The sequence below is a fragment of the Nannobrachium achirus genome (assembly GCF_963921795.1).
Source record: "Nannobrachium achirus genome assembly, chromosome: 24".
NCBI lineage: Eukaryota > Metazoa > Chordata > Actinopteri > Myctophiformes > Myctophidae > Nannobrachium > Nannobrachium achirus.
The window spans coordinates 30,671,890-30,697,029 of record NC_137831.1 but is presented as its reverse complement, the minus strand read 5'-3'; the positions used below and the strand labels follow the sequence as shown (position 1 = coordinate 30,697,029).

Sequence of the window (25,140 nt, the reverse complement as noted above, 5' to 3'; positions counted from 1 at the left end):
ACAGTATAAGTGTATACAAGGTGTCTGCCCAAGAAGTTACAATTTAAGGACTTTTTAAGACCTTTTTTACTACTAAATTGGCAAATATTACACAAGAAAGAGTTCAAATACGTGGCCTGAAATGTTAGGGAACCCTTGTTCTCTCTCTCTCTCTCTCTCTCTCTCTCTCTCTTTCTCTCTCTCTCTCATTCCTTCCTTCCTTCCTTCCTTCCTTCCTTCCTTCCTTCCTTCCGTCCTTCCTTCCTTCCTTCCTTCCTTCCTTCCTTCCTTCCTTCCTTCCTTCCTTCCTTCCTCATTTCATTTCATTCTCTCTTGGTGGGACCTACGGTATATACCTCAGTATTTATTTCACCTAGCGATCCACTCTGGCGTCTGGTTATCTGGTCTGTCCGGGACCCAGGATAACAATCTGTCTCTATTAGTTTGGTCTGAGCCGCACTGAGCCACTGCCAGCCTCCGCTGTCACCTCACCGTTAACACAATCTACGCCAACAGCAATTGCCGCTGAATGTATTGATTCATTGACTGATTGACTGAACGCTGTATTAGACAGCACGCGGCATAGTAAGACATTATTTTTGAGTTCTAAACATCCTTTAAGGCCACTTTTGAAAGAAACAGCCTTTAATGGATGATGTTCAATTCATTATTTCATCTTTTCATTCATTCATTTTCTTGCAGCACGTAGCTGTGAGTGGTTGAGTTAGAGAAGGTGGGCAATTATTTTTTCCTTGGGGCCACATGAACAACAGAAAATATTGTGGAGGGCCGGGCCAAAAGGCAGTGCTTTATGGCTTTATCGCCGACTTAAAGCTATACTCTGGAAGTTGCTCAACTACTGGTCAGCAGTAGCGGTATTGCTTCTTTCGGCCGTTTTTCGCCGGGGTCGCCGCGGACCACCGGAGCGGGATCGGCCCCAAAAAAACATGATCAAACCCAAGACAAACGTTGCCACGCTGTATCCCTGCTTATCCGCCAGTGTTTACATGAAAAAACATTGGAGACAGCCAGCTGTGCGCTATGGTAACACGTGGACACGTTCGCGAACATAGCAGACGATATGTGCGCAGATCATATGCCAGCCAGGCGGGTAAAAGAATCAAACGGCTACAAAATAAAATAAAAAAAACGCGTGAAAAAATACCATTCTATGGCCGTGCAGTCAGCTCACTTGTTTACAATGAAAAGCTATGCGTTCGGAGCTGCGATTGGACGTCAGACCGGATATGGAAACCTAGATCCGGTCCAAACGGGAAATACGACCGGATACAGTTAGGAGGCGGGCCTAAAGAGCCAGAATCGTCTATAATCAGCGACCATACTTTTAATCGTTTCATAATGATTAAAGCTAATTAAATCTTCGGGCTCCTTTGGCATCGCAGAGTGGTACAGCGGGAAATCTCCGGTTTCGACGGGGATCTCAGGAAATGAGTTAACACTACTCTCTCTCTCCCCCCCCCCCCCTCTCTCTCTCCCCCTCTCCCTCTCTCCCTCCCTCTCCAGACGTGGCGGTGCCCCACCCGGACAAGAAGAGTGTCATCATGTACGTGACGTCGCTCTTCCAGGTGCTGCCGCAGAGCGTGTCGCTGGAGGCCATCCAGGAGGTGGAGCTGCTGCCGCGCGGCACGCCCACCATGCCGCGCCGAGCCACGCCCATCAGCGTGAGCAGCAGCGCCCGCGTCGCCGTCACCACCGAGGAGCACTACCAGATCCAGACGCAGCAGCGCTACTCGCAGCAGGTTCGGAGAGACTCACGCGCACACACGCGCACACGCCGGGCAGGGGCGTCACAAGGGGGGGAAAAGTGGGACCGGGTTACTAGGGCCCAAGGTGGAGGGGCCTGGAATTATTTTATACTGTAGCTATTAAAAAATCTACAAGCTCACAGCGCGGCTGCGAGCTTGTAGATCTGCTATTTTTGAAAAGTCGTGAAAATCTGTGCAAATCTTTGAATATATGTATTTTAGGCAAACATTTGTAACTCAAATTTTGCTTCTTGGGGGGTCCCTGGAACTAAATGTTTTAAGATGGAGGTCCATGGCCAAATATATATCATTTTGGGGGTCCTTCACATGAAAAGGTTTGAGCACCACTGACGTAGAAACATAGGATTTTTCAAAAAACCTTAGAAGGATTTGAAATATTCATAAGACTTACACACATTTTCACGATTTTTCAAAAATAGCAGATCTACAAGCTTGCAGCGCGGCACTCGGTGCCGAGCTTGTATATCTGCTATTTCTCAATAGTTAAAGCACAAAATAATCCAGTGAATCCTCTTACCCAGGGCCCAGAATTTGGTGCGACACCCTTGCACGCCGGTACACGCTCTCACTCCCCAAACCAGTGGTTCTCCTCAACCTTTAAATCTTTGAATATATCTTTTTAAAAGCGAACATTTGTGACTCAAACATATTTTGAGATGGGGATTTGCGACCAAACATGTCATTTTAGGGGTCCTTGACATGAAAAAGTTTGAGAACCACTGATTTAGCAGAAGGATTTAGAAGACATTAATAGAATCGGTCAACAATATTCAAAGACTTGCACACAATTTTCAAGATTTTTCAAAAATAGCAGATCCACAAGCTTGCAGCGCGGCAATCGGTGCCGCACTGTGGACTTGTAGATCTGCTATATCTGCGAACATTCGTCCCGCTCGCCCCGTTCGCCATCTTGGGAGTGAGAATGTGGTACACACACGTGCACACACGAACACACGCACGAACACACACACACACACACACACACACACACACACACACACACTCCATTCAATGACAATGTCATTGTTTCCATGGCAGCTGTGGGGCATCACCACCAAGTTGGCATGACATTTTGTTACCATAGCAATGCGCCATCTCAGGGTTTTCCGTGGCGATTCCAAGTCCTCCTCCTCCTGTGTGTGTGTGTGTGTGTGTGTGTGTGTGTGTGTGTGTGTGTGTGTGTGTGTGTGTGTGTGCGCGTGTGTGTGTCCGTCCCTCGCCATGGGGGCACCGTTGCTATGGTTACCGTTGTGTGGCTTGCTACAGGGATGATGTGCTCTTGTGTCCCGTGTTTTAACTCTCACCATTACAACTTAGGCGGTTGTGATGACGCAAAACAAATGCCATGTTGTTCTGTCTCTTTTTATCCCCATCCTTTTTTTTTTTCTCTTCTCCAGTTTTTTTTTGGTCGTGCATGTCTGTTGCTTAGCCGTGTCTGTGTGGACATTGTTGCAGACACGGTGGAGACTGGGGTTGGTTCGATTCCTGCTGTGGTGCCTCGATCCGGCTTGCCTGGGCACTCCCAGGGTTCCTACGGTCATGAAATTCCTGGAAATATTTTGAAATTAGATTTTTTTTTCCCAGTACTGGAAAGGTTTTGGAATGTATCAAGGGTCCTGGAAGGTCCTGGAGAAAATAGCCATGCGTTGTCTTTGGTTATTGATTTTGTTAATGCCTCTGAAATGACAAATTTAACACTGGCCAAATTGTCAAATATTAGAGGCAGAAATTGTGAAAATAGCAGATCTACATGCTTACAGCGCCTCGCGTTGCGAGGCGTTGTGAGCATGTAGAACGGCTATTTTAACAATAAAACCGTGTTGTGCAAAATTCCTCAACTCTCTTCAAATATGATTATTTCGGGGGTCACGGCCTGAAAAGGTTGAGAACCACTGGCATACACTACCTGTCTTTGGGCATTGCGCATAGGAGTAAGCGACTCGTTATTGAGCAGAATTATTGTTATATAGTCCTGGAAACCGGGTTAAATATTCTGGAAAAGTTTTGGAAACGTTTTGGAAATTAATTGGTAAAGATGTGTGGGAACCCTGCACTCTCAAAAGAAACACAATTTGTGTTGGTAGGTTGGAAGCTGGTGGGGCAGGGGTCATCAATGTGTCCGTACACGGACACAATGTGTCCAAAGTGGCAAAGACTTTGTCTTGTCCGTAGCAAATTGTCTTTTTATACACCATTATAATGTCAGGGTTCCACCAGTCATGAAATTCCTGGAAATACTTTGAAATTAGAAAAATATTTTTCCAGTACTGGAAAAGTTTTGGAATTTATCAAGGGTCCTGGAAAAAATAGCTATGCGTTGTCTTTGGTTATTGATTTTGTTAATACCTCTGAAATGACAAATTAAACATGGGCCAAATTGTCAAATATTAGACGCAGAAATTGTGAAAATAGCCGATCTACATGCTCACAACGCCTCGCAACGCGAGGCGTTGTGAGCATGTAGATCTACTATTTTCACAATAGAACCGTGTTATACAAAATTCCTCAACTCTTAGTGCTCGTCAGGGTGGGGGCGTCCCCAGTTAAAACATTATTATTTTGGGGGTCACGGCCTGAAAAGGTTTAGAACCACTGGCATACACGACCTGTCTTTGGGCATTGCGCATGGGAGTAAGCGACTCGTTATTGAGCAGAATTATTGTTATATAGTCCTGGAAATCGGGTTAAATATTCTGGAAAAGTTTTGGAAACGTTTTGGAAATTAATTGGTAAAGATGTGTGGGAACCCTGCACTCTCAAAAGAACACAATTTGTGTTGGCAGGTTGGAAGCTGGTGGGGCAGGGGTCATCAATGTGTCCGTACACGGACACAATGTGTCCGTGGCAAAGACTTGGTCTTGTCCGTGGCAAATTGTCTTTTTTATGCACCATTATAATGCTTTTATTTCGATCGACCCAATTACTGAATGCCAAGTCTCCAGGAATATGTATGACGGGTCCATTTGGTTCCATTTGTACACTCCTTTTGAGTTGGCAGCACCAGTCTACTATGCATTTCTATGGTAATGACTGACTGGAGCGCTTCCCTTCCCTGGCTGGCACCCGAGCATTGTGCTTCAGTGCTCTCTACACCCGACATTTAGTGTCCTTTATGCCAGTGGCTCTCAACCTTTTCAAGCCACGACCCCCAAAGTAATCATATTTTAACTGGAGAGCCCCCACCCTGACTAAGAGTTGAGGCATTAGATTTTGTATAACACAGTTCTATTGTGAAAATAGCAGATCTACATGCTCACAACGCCTCGCGTTGCAAGGCGTTGTGAGCATGTAGATTAGCCATTTTGACAATTTCTGACTCTATTATTTGTCAATTTGGCCAATGTTCAATTTGCCATTTTAGAGGTATTAAAAAGTCCTTAAATTGTCACTTTAGAAATGAGCATATACCCTCGTCTATACACTTAAACTTTATGTTGGTTTGTTTGCTGTCGAGTGAGAAAACAATGTTGCACATTAAGCTAATCATCTGGGGATCCCTCCAAAATAATTTAGGGACCTCCCCTGGGGGTCCCGACCCACAGGTTGAGAACCACTGCTTTATGCATCCTATGTCACAAATGTCACAAACTATATATGTGACTGAGTGTGACACAGGGGCAGTCATTTCGGAAGCCACTACTTTAGACCACAGCTGAAATTACTTCTTTTTTTTTCCCCCACTAAAATGTGATAAAGCCACAAAAGCATTTCATAAATATCAGGCTACATTTCACTTAAACGCCAGAGCTTAACTCTGCATGTAAATAAGACTTTTTTTTAATTTAATGTGAGAGATCATGCAGGTCATTGCAGGTTAGACATTTATTTAGAACTTGAATATCTCAAAAGTAGTATTTCAGCATGGCATCATTCTATAAGCCATATCTTCAAAACTGTTGGGTCAATCTCCAACACCAATATATCATTTTGTAGCTATGATTCGAATGAAAAAAAAAAATGAAAATGAAAAAAAAAAAAAAAAAAAATTCACTGACTAGCCGTCAGCCGTGCTGGGACAGATATATATAGTAAGTGATTTGGGATCACACACGGTGTCACTAGCTCTTACGGTTCATATCACGTAACTTAAAAGGGGAATATTACTCCTTTAAGGAGATGCCTGTGCACCGCCGAGGGATTACCAGAGCCAGAGGGATTAGCAGCGCTCAAAGAAATGTGCTCCAGGCACATTTATTTAGTACAGCCACAGGCAGCAGCCCGCAGAACAATGGACACGTTTCCGCACAAAGCCCACTTCAGCGTCACACAGCCAGTGACTCTGTCACAAAGTTGTGTGTGCAGGGGTGCGTCACAAGCGGGGGGAGTGGGACTGAGTTACTAGGGCCCGTGAAAATGTGTGCAAATCTTTGAATATATGTACTTTTTAAGCGAACATTTGGAACTCAAATTTTGCTTCTGGGGGGGGGGGGGGGGTCCCTGGAACTAAATATTTCGAGATGGGGGTCCGTGGCCAAATACATATAATTTTGGGGGTCCTTCACATGAAGATTTTTGAGCACCACTGACATAGAAACATAGGTTTTTCAAAGACTTTTTCACATTTTTTTCAAAAATAGCAGATCTACAAGCTCGCAGCGCGGCACTCGGTGCCGCGCTGTGAGCTTGTATATCTGCTATTTTTCAATAGTTAAAGCACAACATAACGCTGTGAATCCTTGTACCCAGGGCCCAGAATTTGGTGCGACACCCCTGTGTGTGCGCATACAGATGCGACATTCGCGAATTTCAAAGGGCCTGCCGTTTGACGATTCATGGGCAAATCAGTGGGAAATCCAAACCTTTTCGTGGGAAAAAGTGTGACATTTGCCCAGGTGTGAAATGGTGTCAAAACTAAGTGTTCAAACAAAGGCTAATCAGGCGCGAATGGGGGGAAACTTTTCGGGGAACTTTCAGGGAAAGATCTGGGAAATATGAGGAGTGTGGCTGTCTTATCTGTAATAATAATAATTATTATTATTATTATTTTGCATTTTTATGGCGCTTTTCTAAGCAAGTTGCGAACTCAAAGCGCTTTACAATGGTCCATTCGTTCATACATTGGAAAGTGAAGCGACGAACATTCGACGCCAGCGTCCTCACTTCCCACATTCACACACCAATGGTGGCAAGCTTGCACCGACCTGCTTGCTACAATGTCTTTTATATATATTGAAAGACAGTTGGAAAATGGTAGAATGACTCTGTTCTTCTTCACCAATATTATATGAGAAAAAAGGCTGCTGCTGCCTGCAGCAATTAAGCTAGTTTAGAATGTCGGGCTGCGGGCTGTGTCGGTCTCCAATTGTCAATTATGTATCGGGCTTTGGGTCGGTCCGGGCTGAGGTCCTGCCGTGCTGGGCTGGGCCGGGCTCACTTTTTTAGGCTTGTTTATTCCCTCTGCACCGACGCCAACAATACCACAAGCTTCTAATGCGTCCTTACTTTCACTGAATGCTCATTGCTCACCTGTTATGACCCAGAATAGGGATGCTGTAGAAGGTTTAAAGCAGTTCTTCAGGCCGGGACCCCCAAAGTAATCTTATTTTAACTGGGGACCCCCACCCTGACGAGCACAAAGAGTCGAGGCATTACATTTTATATAACATTGTTCTAATGTGAAAATAGCAGATCTACATGCTCACAACACCAGCATGTAGATCGGCTATTTTCACAATTTGGCCAATGTTTAATTTGTCATTTTAGAGGTATTAAAATGGCCAAGGACACGTGTACTGACACAGGATTCAGCAGTCTTGAACCAGTTACTGTGGTAATAACACATTATTAAATGGCAAGAAGAGCTGTGTACATCAGCACAGAATAAATAAATAAATAAACCCAAACACACACTCAATGGCCTTTCTTTCAACCAGAACCCCATTTATTTAGCGTCACCGCAAATGAAGTCAATGCTGTTTCAGCCCAGGGCCAAGGGGTGCCTCTGGCATCCTACTCTGTGCGCCTCCATGCAGTTGTATTACTGCAGTTCCTCGAGGGCCGGGGGAACCATTCAATAGTAAGAGTTGATGCACGTGCGCGCACACACACAGACGCGCATGTATGGCACATAGACACGCACGCGCGCACGCACGCACGCACGCACGCACGCACGCACGCACGCACGCACACTCCACCCAAACCACTAAACGGAAGTACCGCTACAAAATGAAAGTGAGTTGGATGACAGCCAAATTGCTCAGGAAGCGAGCGGGGCCATATTTACCGCTGTCTGATGATTGCGGTGCACAGCTATACGGCTACCGCGCATACACACACACATACATACCATAGAGACCCCCCCCCCCATCCCCGGCTCCCCAGGAGAGCATATCGTCATTGTCGGGCAGAAACCTCGTATCTCCAAGTTTCATGTTTGTACGTAAAGCCCTGCTTCATCACACAAGGCTCTCATACAAAAGTAGTGAAAACAGCCGATCTGCAAGCACACAACGCCTCGCGGTGCGAGGCGTTGTGTGCTTGCAGATCTGCTGTTTTCACTAGTTTAGTTCATTTTTAAAATGATAACTACAAAACGAACGGTTTTGGACATACAAGGATTTCACGCGACAACGACGATATTCAAACGGCTCTTCACCAGAGATGTGCTAATCGATGTGACTTTGAACAACGGCCGCGTGGACGTGGGGGTGGGGGGGGTGGGGGGGCTGTGGAGCATGACGCCCGTCAGGGGACGGGTGGGCGATATCTCCCCCATCCCATCAAGCTGCCCCCCCGGCCCTCTTAACACAACACGACGGCCTGGAAAGCGACAGTTGGAGGGGGAGACGGGGGGACGCAGGTGGTCCACGTTGCAAACAGGCTCTCACGCTGCCGCTATTTTCAGAGCGCAACCAAAGATAAAATGACTTTTTCTTTTTACTTTCTTTTAGTTCTACTCGATCTCTTCGTCACTTTCCCCTCCCTAACATTTGAGTAATTTTTTTTTCTTTTTTCTTTTTTTTTTATATATATATTTTTGGGGGCTTTTTTATGCCTTTAGATTGACAGACAGTTAGACAGACAGGAAATGGGGGTAGAGACGGGGAGAGACACGCAGCAAAGCCGGGTCGGGCTCGGGAATCGAACCAGCAACCTGCCGCAGGCTACACAAAACCTTATGTATATGTGCCTAGACCAGTAGGATATCGGGGGCACTAGTTTTTATTTGTTGACAACATTTTCAGTATACTGTATCTAGTCATACTATAGTTTTAGTCATCATAGCTTTTTTTGGCACCTCCACAGCGCCAACTCGCCCACCCACGTACTGTACATACTGACAGCCTCGTCACTCTTTTTGCGCGCTCTGCTGATCACACTTGTCGTTTTATTCAGAAATTGAGTGCACAAGGCGCAAGTTTTCACCTCGACAGAGCGCAGTCTAGTTTCATTATGTCCCGTGAAGCTTGGCAAATGCCAGGCTGTGTGGGACAGACATATGGACGGACGGACTTACATTCACACAAAGCCAGATGTAGGAGCGGTTAGCACCGCTCAAAATACACCCCCTTCCGTGTGGGGGGTGTGCCGGCTAGGTCGGGAGGTAACGGGGGGTGCGAAAACAGAAGCGCTGAACTAAAGCAATCAAGTGGTTAAATATCTGAAAACACAAATTGACATGAATCCAAAATACACCGATTGTGCTGTCAAACGATGAAACTATATGGAATCTATGAAAAGGTTGTGGGGGTCCCTGCTTCATCTCTCTCTGTTCATACACATACCTCGGAGTAGTAATAGACCATCTGTTGTCATGGAAAGATCCAATTGAATTGGTGTGTAAGAAAACAAAGCAAAGAATGTACTTTGTTCGCCGTTTAAGACCATTTGGTGCTAGTAGACAGATTCTTCTTATGTTTTTCATTTCTGTTATTAAGTGTGCCTGCCATGCAACGCAATGGCAAAACACTTATTGTAATCCGCCATACTTAAGTAAGTAAGTCAGTAAGTAATGTTCTTGCAAATTTCGGCACGTAATAACTGCCGCACGATTTACAGCACCGCCGCAATATATACATCAATATATATACATCGGCCGGGAATGGGGTGCTATTACTTTTCTTTCCGATCCGCGTTACCATTGCAACGTAATTCGCAAAAAACGACGCCAAAAAACCCCATTCACTTAGAATGGGGGAAATTTCGGCACGCAATAACTGCCGCACGATTTACGCCACCCCCGCAATATATACATCAAAATGTGCGGCTCGGCCGGGAATGGTGTGCTATTACTTTTCTTTCCGATCCGCATTACGATTGCGATGTAATTCGCAAAAAACAACGCCCAAAAACCCCATTGACTTAGAATGGGGGACTCCGAAAAAACCCCAGAAACTTTGGCGCCACATAACTCTGCCATACTTTTGCCTAGCAACGTGATTTAAACTTTAAAATGCACACACAACTTTGGTCTTTTTCCGGCCAATAGGGATGAGCTGTAATTGATTAAGCCCCGCCCCCTCTGTATTCCTATTGGCTGGGTTTTAAACAGCCACTACTCCAGTTCACAGCATGGTATCGTCTTGAAACTTGGTGTCTGGACTTAAACGGCCAATAGGGACTTATTACTTAAGCCCCGCCCCTCTTAAGCCCCGCCCCTATCTTCCTATTGGCTTAGCTTTAAACAGCTTTATCTCCAGTTTGCAGCATGGTACCGTCTCGAAACTCGCTGTGTGTACTTACATGGCAAATAGGAACTATCTGTAAATGCTTAAGCCCCGCCCCCTCTGCCTTCCTATTGGCTGGGCTTTAAACAGCCATGTCTCCACTTCCCAACACGTTACTGGTCAAAAACTCAGTGTGTGGTCCCACAGTCCCAACGGCTAACCGCTAATGCTAATGCTAACACATGCTAATGCTAACACATGCTAATTCTAACACATGCTAATGCTAAAAATGCTAATGCTAATGCTAACAAATGCTAAAGCTAATACATGCTAATGCTAACAAATGCTAATGCTAACACATGCTAATGCTAACTAATGCTAATGCTAACTAATGCTAATGCTAATGTTAACAAATGGTAATGCTAACACATGCTAATGCTAATGCTAACAAATGCTAATGCTAACACATGCTAATACTAATGCTAACACATGCTAATGCTAACAAATGCTAATGCTAATGCTAATAAAAATGTTAATGTTAAAGCTAATGATAAAAATGCTGATGTAAAAAAATTGAATAATGATGTTAATGTTAATGCAAAATGCTAATGTTAACACCAACTGCTATATAAGGATGCTAATGCTAACACCAACTGCTATACAAGGTTGCACACACTTAGCGAGCTGCAGGCACACTTAACATTTCTTAGAAATTTTCTTTTCTAGTTATGAGTGTTCTTCAGTACTGTAGTACCACCTGGTATGGATGCTTGTCTGCAGCCCTGAAGTCACAACTGCTGCAACAACTGAACATTTGTTCAAAGATAGTTGGACAACCACTTCAGAGGCTAGATACGACTATGTATGATAACAGCATTCTAAGGTTGGCAAGAAATATTACCTCTGACAGTAGCTATGTGTTGCATAGAGAATAGGTTGCTGCCTTCAGGAAGGAGATATGGTGTTCCAGCATACAATAAGGTCAGACTAAAAATTTCCTTTGTCCATCAGTTGACTTTAAGGCTTAATCAGGAGTTTGGCCAGGGGCAGGCTAGGTTGTGGACATTGCTCTTGCCTGTATTATCCTTATGTATGTAATCCTGTTTTTGTTCCTTTGTGTCAATTGTTTGTCGCAAGACAAATTTCAGTGTGAACTGACAATTAAGTACTATATCATATCAGTTGCCCCCCGGCTCCACCGGGCGCGTCGAGCGTCGCGTCAACGTCAACGCTGGGAACGCTCCCGTTTTAATTAATGAAGGGTGCTCCACTGCCGACGTCAGCGTTGTACGCTCAAATTAGCCCCGGTTCATTTTTTGACGCCGTCCGACGCCGGCACACGCCGTCATTTTGGTGGAGCCCTAGCCTTAGCTAGCGGCATGGGAAGTCGCCTGCCATGTTCACGGACAGCCTAGCAGCGACAGCATTGTCAGGTACAGTATAGTGTTGCTAATAAGCGTTGCTGATGGGCCGGGAAGTGGCAATATGCGCCGCTGCCCCAGCCTGTCATGCTTGTCGGGTCACGCTGGAATGCCCCGTTGAGCTTGTAGATCGGCTATTTCCGGTAGGAGACAGGCCGGTGCATGACTAAGTCTAAATCAGTCTTCATCAGGAGCTTGTCTTGTTGATCGGGGCCTTTCACAGCCCTGCACACAGCAATTTGTATTTTGTCACGTCACAATTTCCACGTGTGAAAAAGAGTGGGTGGATTATTGTGGGCTCGCCAGTACCTGGCGAGCACACTTTAGATATTGTCATTATTTATTTATTTATTTATTTGTTTATCTAGTAAGTAGACGGGATTTTCGGTTCCTTTCTACTCCTACATACTTAGTGAGAAAATGAAAATAAAAACATCAATGTGTTCAGTTTACAGTGGCGAAGTGTGCTATTATTTATTATAGCAATCGGCCAAATGGTGGCGCTGTAGGAAGCCTTCGAAAGTGCGATCTTTGAACAGGTATAGCTCATGCTGTGTTATACATACAGCCATGAAACCTGTATACACTTATGCGTCTCCTCATGCCGAACAACTTTTACCCTCTAACTTTTGACCTCTGACCTTTAGGTCTCCCACAATTCGGAATTATATGAAAAACAGTAAAAATCTATCTCCTCCTGGGTTTTTTTCGATACGCGCACGAAACTTTTTTCACATGAACTTTGGACCAATACGGTCAGATTTATCTCGGCGGATTTCTTTTAAAGTGAAATATCATTTTTTAATAATTCAATAAATATTGCGGTTTTATGCAAATTATTCTTCTGCCTCTAAATCATGCATGCAAAGTTACACGTTCATGGCATTTGGCAAAGATGTGGAGGGTTAGTCAAAGTATCACTGAAACCAATTTTATTCCAATCGGCCAAAGGGGGGCGCTATACGAAGCGTTTGAAAATTCAAACTTCAAACGGGCATAAGTCATGACTCGTTTCGTTTGAAGACATGCAACTTGTTACACGCGTGCTTTGACTCAAGCGGAAGACATCTGTGTCGTTGTTAAGTAAGCTCCGCCCTTCGATTTTCCGCCACTTTGAGCAGTTTGTAAAACGGGTAAACCCGCTTTTATTCTGGAATTTTCGCGTCACGTGCACAAAACATTTTTTTACATGAACTTTGGACCGATATCTAAAGATCTGTCAGATCGGATTTCTTTAACATTGAAACATGCTTTTTTAAATAATTCAAACAATATTGCATTTTTATGCAAATTATTCTTCTGCCTCTAAAACATACAAGCAAAGTCACATTTTCATGACAAAATAGTGTAGAGGGTTAGTTCAAATATCACTGAAACCAATCTTACCCCAAATGGCCAAAGGGGGGCGCTATATAATTTTGAGCAGTTTGTAAAACGCTTAAACCCGTTTTTATTCTAGGATTTTTTTTGCAATTTGCATGAAACATTCTACACGCAATCTAAGGACCTTTATCTAACATGCCTATGAAGTGCACACAAAAAATTATAAAATAATAATAATAAATATAGCTGCAAGCAGCGATAAAGTGTCCAAAGCCAAAAACACCTCAAATCATGAACACAGCCTGGGATGTGCGTGAAATCTTGCAAGCACATTCCCAATAGGTCAAGGAACAGATACCAACCTTCTCACATTGGCCTGTTATAGCGCCACCAGCGGGTCAACTTTTGCACAACACATTTTTGGAACAAAATGGACCAATCTTTGACGTCAGTAACGTCAAAGAGAGCACTGCCTGCGATCTTGACATTTTGTGCTTTTATAGCCATTGTTTTCCGGCTTGAAGCGAGCCCACAATTGTTTCGAAGGAACAATATTTTTCTAGTTATATATATTTTTCCAAGCTTCCCTCAAAGTTACAACCATAACTAAAAGCAGTGCTCTTCCGAGCGCAGGTCTCCGCCAGGTCAGGTAGGGTAGGTCTGGGGTTCTCAACCTTTTCAGACCGTGACCCCCAAAATAATCATATTTTAACTGGGGACCCCGAATGCATTTGGGTCCCCATTTGGATTCAATGGGGATATATTTATTGTCTTAGGAATGCGACAAAAAAATAAATATAGTATTGAACTCAAGTCTCCATGGCATGAGTAATCAGTAGAAAAAACATCATTTTGGGGGTGAACTACTCCTTTAAGCTGTTGTTGGAACGTATGTCCTCATGAGAATGCTGGGGTTTCACACCGATTTTTTTCAGCCGCCCGAGGTGGAACAGATGTTGAGCCTTTTTTCACCATGTGGCGTGTTGTCCGTGTGCGCGTGTACGTGTGTGTGTGTGTGTGTGTGTGTGCGTGCTCTCTGCTCTGCCTCCTGTAGTGCTGCAACACCACTTATCTGACCTCGCCTCTGAAGGCCGTCTTCCAACATTTTCTTTCCCCAGCAGCTGTCAGAACACTAAACGAGGACATGAAAAGTCTAAACGCAAAAAAACAAAAACAAGAAATTGCACTGGCAGTATCTCTCATTCTATGTACTGTATCTCGCCGTTGACGGGTGGAAACCTCGTAACACCAAGTTTCAAATTTGCATGTTCTTTCGCAAAGTAAACCCCTGCTTCATCGCACAAGGCCGTCGCACAAAAGTAGTGAAAACAGCAGATCTACAAGCACACAACGCCTCGCGGTGCGAGGCGCTGTGTGCTTGTGGATCGGCTGTTTTCACTAGATTAAATCATTTTTAAAATGAAAAATGCAAAACGAACAGTTTTGGACATACAAGGTTTCCACCCGACAACGATGATATACTGTATATGCTGACTCCTTATATATATCCTTGTGTTGCCATAGGGAACAAAGCAGGCTCTTTGTGTCTCCAAAGGGAACCACTGCTTGTCATCAAATTATTGCCTGAGGAATGCGACAAAACATATTCATCCCCATTTTTTGGGGGATGAGCTATCCCTTTAATATTGTCTCTAGGATGCTGCGGCGAAACAAGTCCCAATATTTTGCTGCTTGTACTTGTATAAGTTAGTTACAAGTGAAACCTTCTTATGATTTACCATTTAAGCATTTAGCACAGGGGTTTTCAAAGTGGGTGACGGGGCACCCTGGGGTGCCGCAACGGCAGTCCAGGGGTGCCGCGAGATAATTTGACAATATTTTGAATTTATTGTCTCCACCAGCCGAAGGCTGAGGGAGAGTATGTTTTCCCCTCCGTCCATCCGTCCGTCCGTCCGTCCGTCCGTGCGTCCGTCCGTCCGTCCGTGCGTGCATGCGTCCGTGCGTCCTCGCAGTTTGTGAGCAGCTAATCTCAGTCACCGTTGGCCCGATCGCTGCCAAACTGAGCACACACACTCCCTGGATGCCAATCTAGAACCTCTGCCCCACATTTTTCAAATCAGCCTCATGGTGGCGCTATAACAGGCCGATTTGTGTGGCCTGGTTGTTACCAGCTAATCTCCGGCGCCGTTGGCCCGATCGCTGCCAAACTGAGCACACACACTCCCTGGATGCTAATTCAGAACCTCTGCCCCACATTTTCTAAATCAGCCTCATGGTGGCGCTATAACAGGCTGATTTGTGTGGCCTGGTGGAGACCTGTGCTCGGAAGAGCACTGCTTCTAGTTTAAAAATATATTTAGTATCATTTTAAACTTGAAATACGTTATTTTCAGTCGATTCTAACCAAACTGGCTATTATGTTGTTTTCCTCGCAACATAATCACTAAAATATGCTATAAATATAAGGTGCTGGGAGTGAAAATTATGAATATAATAATGTAGGGGTGCCTCGGATCAAAAAGGTTTGGGAACCCCTGATTTGGCAGATGCTCTTGATCCAGAGCGACTTACAATAAGCAAGGTAATACATCAGTACATCAAATGGAAAGAGATAGTAGGCTAATCTAAGAAACCAGGTAGTAGACCAAGCAACTATTCAGTAAAAAACGTAATAAAAAATAAAACCTAAGCATATCTAAATTACATGTATGGTCATTTATGGTAGGCAAGTACTACGGTAAGGGTCATGGAGTCTGAATAGGTGAGTCGGAAGCCAGGGAGTGAGTCTGCAGTTCTAAGTGCAACTTGGAGTTTATTCCACAGTTTGGGGACCAGGAGGTCAAAGAGTCTAGGATGAGTGGATCGTTGTCCTGGGGTTTTTACATTCAATACAATAGCAAAACTTAAAGCACAACTAATCAATGCAGTGGCAAACAAAAAGTGTCCAAACAGTCAATGTTAGTCAGTGCTGCACAAGTACCTCACCGTCATGTCAAACACAAGCAATAACACTCAATACTACCAACGCAACCCAATAGGTGTCTATAGGTTTAACATGCTCACTTCTATTGGGCTTGTTTGGGCTTGTTTTCATGAACCCAGGTTGCTTCTTTCTCTCGCGCAATCTGGCAACGCTGCTCAACCGCAGCCCAGAGGGATGTCCCTGCGGGTCAGTGGGTCTGACGTGGGCCGCTGCCTGTTTCCCTACCACGTCTGGTCGTTCAGACATGAGCTATATTTGAAGCAGGGACGTGCTGGGCCCCTGATTCAGCCCGGGAAAAAGAGTTGTAGAGGCCCTCATTGCGCGCTATAGAGAGAGAGATCTCTCTATAGCACTGCTGCTACTCAAAGATGTGAAGTGACAAGCCAGTGGGCCAATTACATGAGTTATATTTCGTTATTGTCGGGTGGAAACCTTGTATGTCCAAAACCGTTTGTTTTGTATTTATCATTTAAAAAATTATTTAAACTAGTGAAAACAGCCGATCTACAAGCACAGTGCGAGGCGTTGTGTGCTTGTAGATCTGCTGTTTTCACTACTTTTGTGCGACGGCCTTGTATGATGAAGCAGGGCTTTGCTTTGCGAAAAAATGTACACATTTGAAACTTGGAGATACAAGGTTTCTGCCCGACAGTGACGATTTACTTTGTTGGCCGCCCAGCCCCCAAAATGGAACGAAGGCCGACATTTTTTTTTTTTTTTTTTACTAATGGCCGGCCTGGACCGGCCGGGAATGAACCGGCCGTTCGGGAGTTGTCCCGCTTTTCCCAATGGCCAGCACGTCCCTGATTTGAAGTGTTTGGAGGGGACAGGCACGATGGTGGGGGACATCTTGAAGCCCGCGGGAGGAACGACAGCCCGGGAGAGAGAGACACGATGTTGAGAACATCGGCACATGCGCTCAGGGGCGTCACAAGGGGGGGGACAAGTGGGACTGAGTCACTAGGGCCCAAGGTGGAGGGGCCGTAATTATTTTATACCTTAGCTATTGAAAAATTGCTGATCTACAAGCTCACAGCGCTGCCAGCTTGTAGATCTGCTATTTTTGAAAAAGTTGTGAAAATGTGTGCAAATCTTTGAATATATGTATTTTTTAAGCGAGCATTAGTAACTAAAATATTGCTTCTGGGGGGGTCCCTGGATCAACATATTTTGAGATTGGGGTCTGTGCATATCATTTTGGGGGTCCTTCACATGAAAAAGTTTGAGCACCACTGATATAGAAACTTTATTTTATTATTATTTTTTTTTTCAAAAAAACCTTAGAAGGATTTGAAATATTCAAAGGCTTGCACACATTTTCACGATTCTTCAAAAATAGCAGATCTACAAGCTCGCAGCACAGAGTATATCTGCTATTTTTCAACAGTTAAAGCACACACTAATGCATAATAATGCGTTCCCAGTCTAAATGGGTTAAAGCCCCTCTCCCTATATGAAGAACATTCATGGGGGGGCCAGCAGTGAATCCTTGTACCCAGGGCCCAGAATTTGGTGCAACACCTCTAGAGAGAGAGACAAGATGTTGAGAACATCGGCACATGCACTTAAGAACACGACCCGGGATAGCAACGAGAGGCCTGCAGCCTTCCAGATGTTCCACCTGCTTGAAGGCTCGGCGCGTGTCAGCCTCCACTTCCCAACTGCAAATTACTTTCATGTCAAGGACCCCTAGAATTATATTTATTTGGCCGCTGACCCTTGTCTCAAAATATTATGTATCAAGGGGAGTGTACGGTGTTCACCCTGACTAGGAAGGGAGGTACTGTACAGCTTGCCTCTTTATGCCAGTGGTTCCCAAACCTTTTAGCTTTTGACTCGGGACCCAAACTAGTGAAAATACCCAAAGCTTGTAGCTTGAAGATACGCTTGTAGATAGGCTATTATTTTCACTACTTCTTAAACATTTTGTTATCTAATTTATGGAATTATTAGAAGTTTCTTTGATTTCTTCATAAAACACATGAAAATGTTTTGTAATAATAACAATTAAAAACAAAATGTAGGAAACAAAAGAATCAAGGGACCCATAAAAATGGGTCCCCGACCCAGTGTTTGGGAAACTGTGCTCAATGCAACTGGTTCTCCCTCTGAAGTCCCGTTATACAGTCTGCAAGGTATTATTTATGTATATTTACTAATAAAGCTTTACCGATCAGATAATACATGTGACGATGAGTAATGTCTCCGGCAGGCTAGAGATGGGACGTTCGCGAACGAATCGAATCTTTTGAACGACTCTTTGAAATGAACGATGGGATCCGGTTCGCAGTAGGGAGCCGTTCCTTTTGTAAATGAACAGTTGTGGAAAAAGTACAAACATTCTTTACGTTATGTAAAAGTATCAATACTGCAATGTGGAAATACTCTGCCACAAGTAGAAGTTTGGAATGTTAACATACTTGAGTAAAAGTACAAATGTATATCAAAATGTACTTAAAGTACAAAGTACCAATTTCACAGGTTTTCCAATGAATACAATTTAGAAATATTACATTTGAATAATATACATTTGAAAATAGCCGATCTACAAGCTCACAATGCGTCGCAACGCGACGCATTGTGAGCTTGTAGATAAGCTATTTTCAAATGGCAGATATGTACCTATGCAAGTCAGAAATACATGTATATAGGGTTGAAGTTATTTGTAATTATAATCAAAATCTACAAAGTAACTAGTAACTCAGAATGAGCCAGTCTTTTGAACGGCTCTATGAAAGGAACGGATCCTGGAGATCCGGCTCACTTCAAAGAACCATAAATCCCATCTCTACGGCAGGCTGTTATAGGTGAGGCAGTGTACTATAGGAGCTGTTGTCTGTTGATCAGACCTCTAACGGCGAGGCCCACAAGGCTCCCACGCGCGGCATTTCTTCTGCTCAATAATTTATCGCGGTCCGTCCGCCGAAACGAGCTGTTGGGGTCAAAATATTCCCCCTCTCTCTTTCTCTGTCTCAGACAATGTTTCCACCCGCGGTGCAATAGTGCTGACTTGGGGTGTTAGCGGTGAGAGAATTTACCGCTTCCATCTTCAGCCCCAGAGGCGTTGAGAGAAGCTCTTGTTTATATCCCTTTATCTCTCGGATGTGTGTGTGTGTGTGTGTGTGTGTGTGTGTGTGTGTGTGTGTGTGTGTGTGTGTGTGTGTGTGTGTGTGTGTGTGTGTGTGTGTGTGTGTGTGTGTGTGTGTGTGTGTGTGTGTGTGTGTGTGTGTGTGTGTGTGTGTCTGGAGGGAGAGAGGGAGGGAGGGGGTTGACAACAAAAAAACAGTGGTGGAAGTACTCATTTTCAATACTGCAATGTAGAAAATAGAAATACTCCTGTTACAAGTAAAAGTTGGGAATTCAACATGTACGTGAGTAAAAGTACAAAAGTATTGGCATACAAACGTACTATACAAAAGTCTGAAGTGCTCATTATGCAGAATGTCCATTTCAAGTTTTCCAATGTATAAAAAAAAAGCATGGCGGATCTCCAGTGATGTTACTAGGTTTTCAATGTAATGGGTCCTGGGACCCACAGGTGGTCATTCAAATGGGTCCCAGAAAAGTTTTATGAGTCCTCAATACAATGTTTTCGAGCGCTGTGAGCTTGTAGATCAGCTATTTTCAAGATGTTTGCCTATTTCTTATATTTATTTTACAATTTGGCTAATGTTTGAACTTAGAACTACTAAAACTACTAAAACATGTGCCCCTAATGAATTCGGGCGCGCAAAATGGCATCGGACGTCGGTGGAATCAAAACATTGACGTTTCTATCGCCTGTTTAAGACTTTCTACGTGGATTTTATTTGTGTTAACGTAGGGTAAAATAGGATGCTTTCACCCATGAACAATGGTGGTGTCTGTGGAATTTTAAAATGTTTTTCTTTTACCGCGACCCGGTAAATTATTTTAACATGGACTCCAATGGAGGCGCATCCCTGGGACCCCAGGACCATGACATGAATGAGTCCCTGGGCGACTTGAATGAGTTTTTGATGCGGGATGCGCACGTAATGACATCACTGGATCTCCATTGAGAGAGACATAGTTGAGTTTAACCTGCTTGCTGCCAAGCATTAAAATATTCAATGTCTTCCATTGCCAGAATTGCCAGAATCTTACCTTGTAATGTCACGATGTGCACGGGTCATGCACAGGTCATGCACGGATAATGCAAGGATGATGCACCACACGTGTGCACGCCATTCACAGCTTTCAAACAAAAAAATCCGCTTGGAAATCCATTCAGGCATTCAAAGGATATAAGCTATAGTGTTGTCTTCAAATGTAAACAAAAATGGATGCCATTGGAGCTGCCATGGGCTGTTCTGGAACTCAAACATGTATTTCGCGATCATGCCGAAGCCGGAAGTAGGAGGTAGGGAGGTTAGGGAGAGCCAAAGCGGCCAACTCGGGAAAACTCGGGTTTGGCGAGGCCTATTACAAACTCGGGAAACTCGGGTTTGGCACCAAGGGTGACTAACCGGTCATTTTGGCCAATTTTTATATCGCAAAGTTCAATAACTCTCCCCGTGAAGGTCTCAGAAATTTCCCCATTCCTAAATACTCAAGACATACTAGTCCGGGAGCCAAATGGTGATTTTTGGCTGAACGTGGATTCGCCTGTAAAAGTTTTTTTCTCAACTGATTCTTGTAGCTTGGGGTCACCTCTTAAGGATTCAAGATGATGACCATTGATATCCATTGAGCATGTTTTATTATTAACCCCTTAATGCCTGAAACACAAGAAATCCACCCAGGAGGAAAATACCCAGAAAAAGATTTTTCTGGGTATTTAAGGAGGATCTGAGGGGTCTAACTAGGGGTTTGTCATGATGCTGAATCCATTGCAGGCATTTGTATTGCACAAAAAACATTCCGTGGGCTAGAAATGGCCTCAGAAAACATTACACGTATGGGTGAGTATTCATGTTAGTCGGAGGCCTTAGGGTTTTTTTTTTTCTCGTGCTAATCAGTCTAAAAGTGCAAAATTTTGCACAGATGTAGCTCAGGGCATGCTCTAATGATTTAGCTAGGGCGCCCGAGTCTGCGACATTCGGGGTCGCCACAGCGGCCAAATCAAGTTGGGCTTGGGCTCCCATCGACTTTAGTGATGAAAAGTGATGAGTCAGAGTTTTGTGGGTGCTGTGGTGACCCCGAAGGTCGCCGACTCGGGCGCCCTAGCTAAATCATCAGAGCATGCCCTGAGCTACATCTGTGCAAAATTTTGCACTTTTAGACTGATTAGCACGAGAAAAAAAAACCTAAGGCCTCCGACTAACATGAATACTCACCCATACGTGTATTGTTTTCTGAGGCCATTTCTAGCCCACGGAATGTTTTTTGTGCAAAACAAATGCCTGCAATGGATTCAGCATCATGACAAACCCCTAGTTAGACCCCTCAGATCCTCCTTAAATACCCAGAAAAAAAATCTTTTTCTGGGTATTTTCCTCCTGGGTGGATTTCTTGTGTTTCAGGCATTAAGGGGTTAATAATAAAACATGCTCAATGGATATCACTGGTCATCATCTTGAATCCTTAAGAGGTGACCCCAAGCTACAAGAATCAGTTGAGAAAAAAACTTTTACAGGCGAATCCACGTTCACCCCCACGGCTCCCGGACTATACAGTATGTTCTAGTTTTTCTTCCCCTTCTGAAACATTTCCTAAATATGAAATAATATACGATTATACCACTCTGACTGCATTTATCAGTCAAATTGACAGGTAAATTCTCACAATTTTTTGCCCAGGAGAGCAACACACTGTCAATAGAACAACAGACAATAGAACCTCCGCTGGCAGCAGGGGAGGATTTACCTGTCAATTTGACTGATAAATGCAGTCAGAGTGGAAGTGATTCTTTTTCAGTCACCCGAGTGTTAAGAGAGAGACAAAGGGGTCGAGTAAAGACCAATTCATACTTGAAAACAGCCGACCCACAGCGCACCGCGGGACCTATGAGCTTGTGCGCTGTGAGCTTGTAGGTCTGCTGTTTTAAATAAATCAGGCTTAATAATAAGGGGGGTGAGACTTTGCTGATGCTTGTAGGTTTTGACTGGCCCTGTCACAGTAGACTAAACATGGCAGCAGTAGAGCAGTGGTTCTCAACCTGTGGGTTGGGACCCCCGGGGGGGTCCTCCAAGTTGTTTTGGGGGGGTCCCCAGATGATTAACTTAATGTGCAAAATTGTTTTCTCACTCAACAGTAAACAAACCAACATAGAGTTTAAGTGTATCTATAGAGGGTATCTCCACATTTCTAAAGTGCCAATTTAAGGACTTTTTAATACCTCTAAAAGTGAAACATTGGCCAAATTGTCAAATATTAGAGGCAGAAATTTGGCGTTGTGAGCATGTAGATCTGCTATTTTCACAATAGAACCGTGTTATACAAAATGTAATGCCTCAACTCTTAGTGCTCGTCAGGGTGGGGGGTCCCCTGTTAAAATATGATTATTTTGGGTATCTGCAGTAGAGGATGGCGCTGCATGATGGGTAGAAGCCACCTAAACTCCCCAAACCGCCCCTGCTCTGCCCTCAAACTTAATTTCTCTTCAGGGAATCAATATCTCAGTATTTCACGGCATATTGCTCGCGAAGTGAAACTCTGTGTGATACAATTATCCTAAGAGCACACAGGAGAGGATATCGCCCCTCCCCCTCTCTTTACAGCGTGAATAGAGAGGCAATTTTTGACATATCCCATCAGCCATTATCCGATTAGGCACGTTTACGTAAGTAGAGATGAGATAAGATAAAATAAGATATCGGGTGTCTGTTTGTTGTCATTGCACTCAGAATGCAACTATTGTGTTTGTCGGCAAACATCTCTAAGTGGCAGCAGAATTACAAAGACAAAACGGCAAATAAAAGAAATTACCAATTGTAAATACTTATTTCGGTCTGATGAGCCATCTTCGTGGCTGCTATAGCCCTGGTTTCATCGCGACCGCAGGGAGCAGTTTAGTGTGCAAACCTGCAGCAGTTGTGTCACGCTGTCACGCTAAGCTGTCACGCTAAGCTGTTACCCTTGCCTGTCACACTGTGTCACGCTAAGCTGTCACACCCACACAATATGCTCTTTTACACCTGCTACAGGCGCTTGCTGTAACTAGACCTGTAATCAGTTTTAAGTTTGTTCAACATCTTTTCCTCCTCACGTGTGCTTTGAAGAGCCTTTGCTTGTAAGTTTACATGCAATTATGCTCGCCTGAACGCAATATTTATCGTCAATTAATGTCCACCCCCACCATGTCTCATATGCATATGTATATATGTTGACGTGTTTCTTTTTTGCCATTTTTTTAAAAATCTTTAGGTAAGTCTAAATTGTCAAATTAGCTGGTACTCTCTGCGGTCGCTACTCGACCTTAGGGAGTGTTACTTGTTTATTTGATCTGGCATTTGATTGTTATGGCTTATTTTTAGATTAGGAGATTGCAGGGAAAGCAGGACAGCGAGGGCAGACGGAGGGAGACGTGCCACATTCAAACTCACACGGGGTCCCCGCACCCTCACAAGGAGCATATGGTCAGTGCCCCCTGACTTGTAAGTTAATTGAGATGAATGGCTGCGCTTAGGGTTACCAACCGTCCCGTAAAATACGGGATCGTCCCTTTTTTGGAAACTAAAAGACGTGTCCCGTATTGAACTGAAACGGGACGCTCTTTGTCCCGTATTTTAAGGTTGGGGGATAAATATGAATGACGGGATGATTTAATTGAGAAATGACAGCGATTCTGCCTGTCAGAGAGCTTCCACTTCCACTCTGCTCTCCTCTGAGACGATAAGTGCTGCATCCCATTGCTGTGAGAGGCGCTGCGCTGTTTGTAAGCAGCTGATTGGCTTATTAACATACGGCTCTGAGTGTTGCTAAGACACAGTCTCCGCCCCCTACACACTCCCTTCCCAAGCATGGGCTGTAGGTTCACTCCACAAGTTGCCTGCGAGAGACGAAACGAGTGCGTGCGAGCGACCATACGACAGTGCTCGGCTCAGAACATTGTTTAATGTCTTAAAAAACGTGTGACAGAAGATTGTGTACAAACATATTAGACATGAATCCATGATAGGTGATAGGCTAAACAAAAAGGTGAAAAAGCAGGCAAGCAACAGAAAATAAGCCATGGATATTGGTATTCCTGGGAACACTACAGTAATCTTGTCTGCCAACTAAAGCGACCCCAGACAGGCTGGTATGTGAAATAACATAAGCATGCGTTGATTTTGTTTTTAAAACCTAATGGTTATTGCTGTATGCCAATATGATTAAACTAGTGTTGGGTACCAGAGAGTGGGCACATAAGGACCAGGTAGACCTAGGCGATATGTTTTGGAAAATTGAGAGACACCCGAATTAATATTGTGAAAGGAAACATATGATTTAATATAGGAAAATGCCCGTTTTAGCCAACTTTATAAACGAAAATATGCGATTTTTCGGCCCAAAGACACCCGAATTAATATTGTGAAAGGAAAAATATGATTTAATATAGGAAAATGCCCGTTTTAGCCAACTTTATAAACGAAAATATGCGATTTTTCGGCGCATGTTTCCTTAGAAAGTGTCCCGTATTTGAAACTCTGGGAGTTGGCAACCCTAGCTGCGCTACAGTATTTGTTTTGCTTGGGGGGAGGGGACGCAAGCTGTGAATTCATCATCTCATGTAATTATCACCATACACCAGTACACCCAGGGACGTGCAGAGAATGTTAGAGAGGCAGGGGCTGACATTTCTAAAAAGGACCTTGTAGTGGAAATATCGAAAATAGCCGACCTCCAAGCTCACAACGCGTCGCAGCGCGATGCATTGTGAGCAATTCTCTTGAATGCTGCCTTGTATGGTATGGAAAGGGGGCATTTGCATTTCTTTCACCATAGTAAAAAGTAACTGCATTCATGGTCTGGAGAACGGAACTTTTTTACATAAAAGGGCAGGTCCTCAAGACCCCTTTGATGTCTATGTGTGCACGTGCCTGAGTACACCTCACTGTTGTCCTTGGCATTTGTGACACGTCTCAATAATCCTTTTGGCACAGAGGCTCAGTGGCCTTGTGGTCAGAGTGTCCGCC

General features: G+C 44.1%; 1 protein-coding gene across 1 annotated transcript in view; it reads left to right on the top strand.

Moving 5' to 3' along the window:
• The window catches only part of LOC308280209 (dystrophin-like), a gene marked incomplete at both ends in the record, with an annotated part of 562,770 nt that overhangs the window by 200,557 nt on the left and 337,073 nt on the right, over positions 1-25,140 (top strand). Inside the window, 1 exon segment of the mRNA XM_080720472.1 lies at positions 1,504-1,739. Coding sequence (XP_080576598.1) covers positions 1,504-1,739 — 236 coding nt within the window.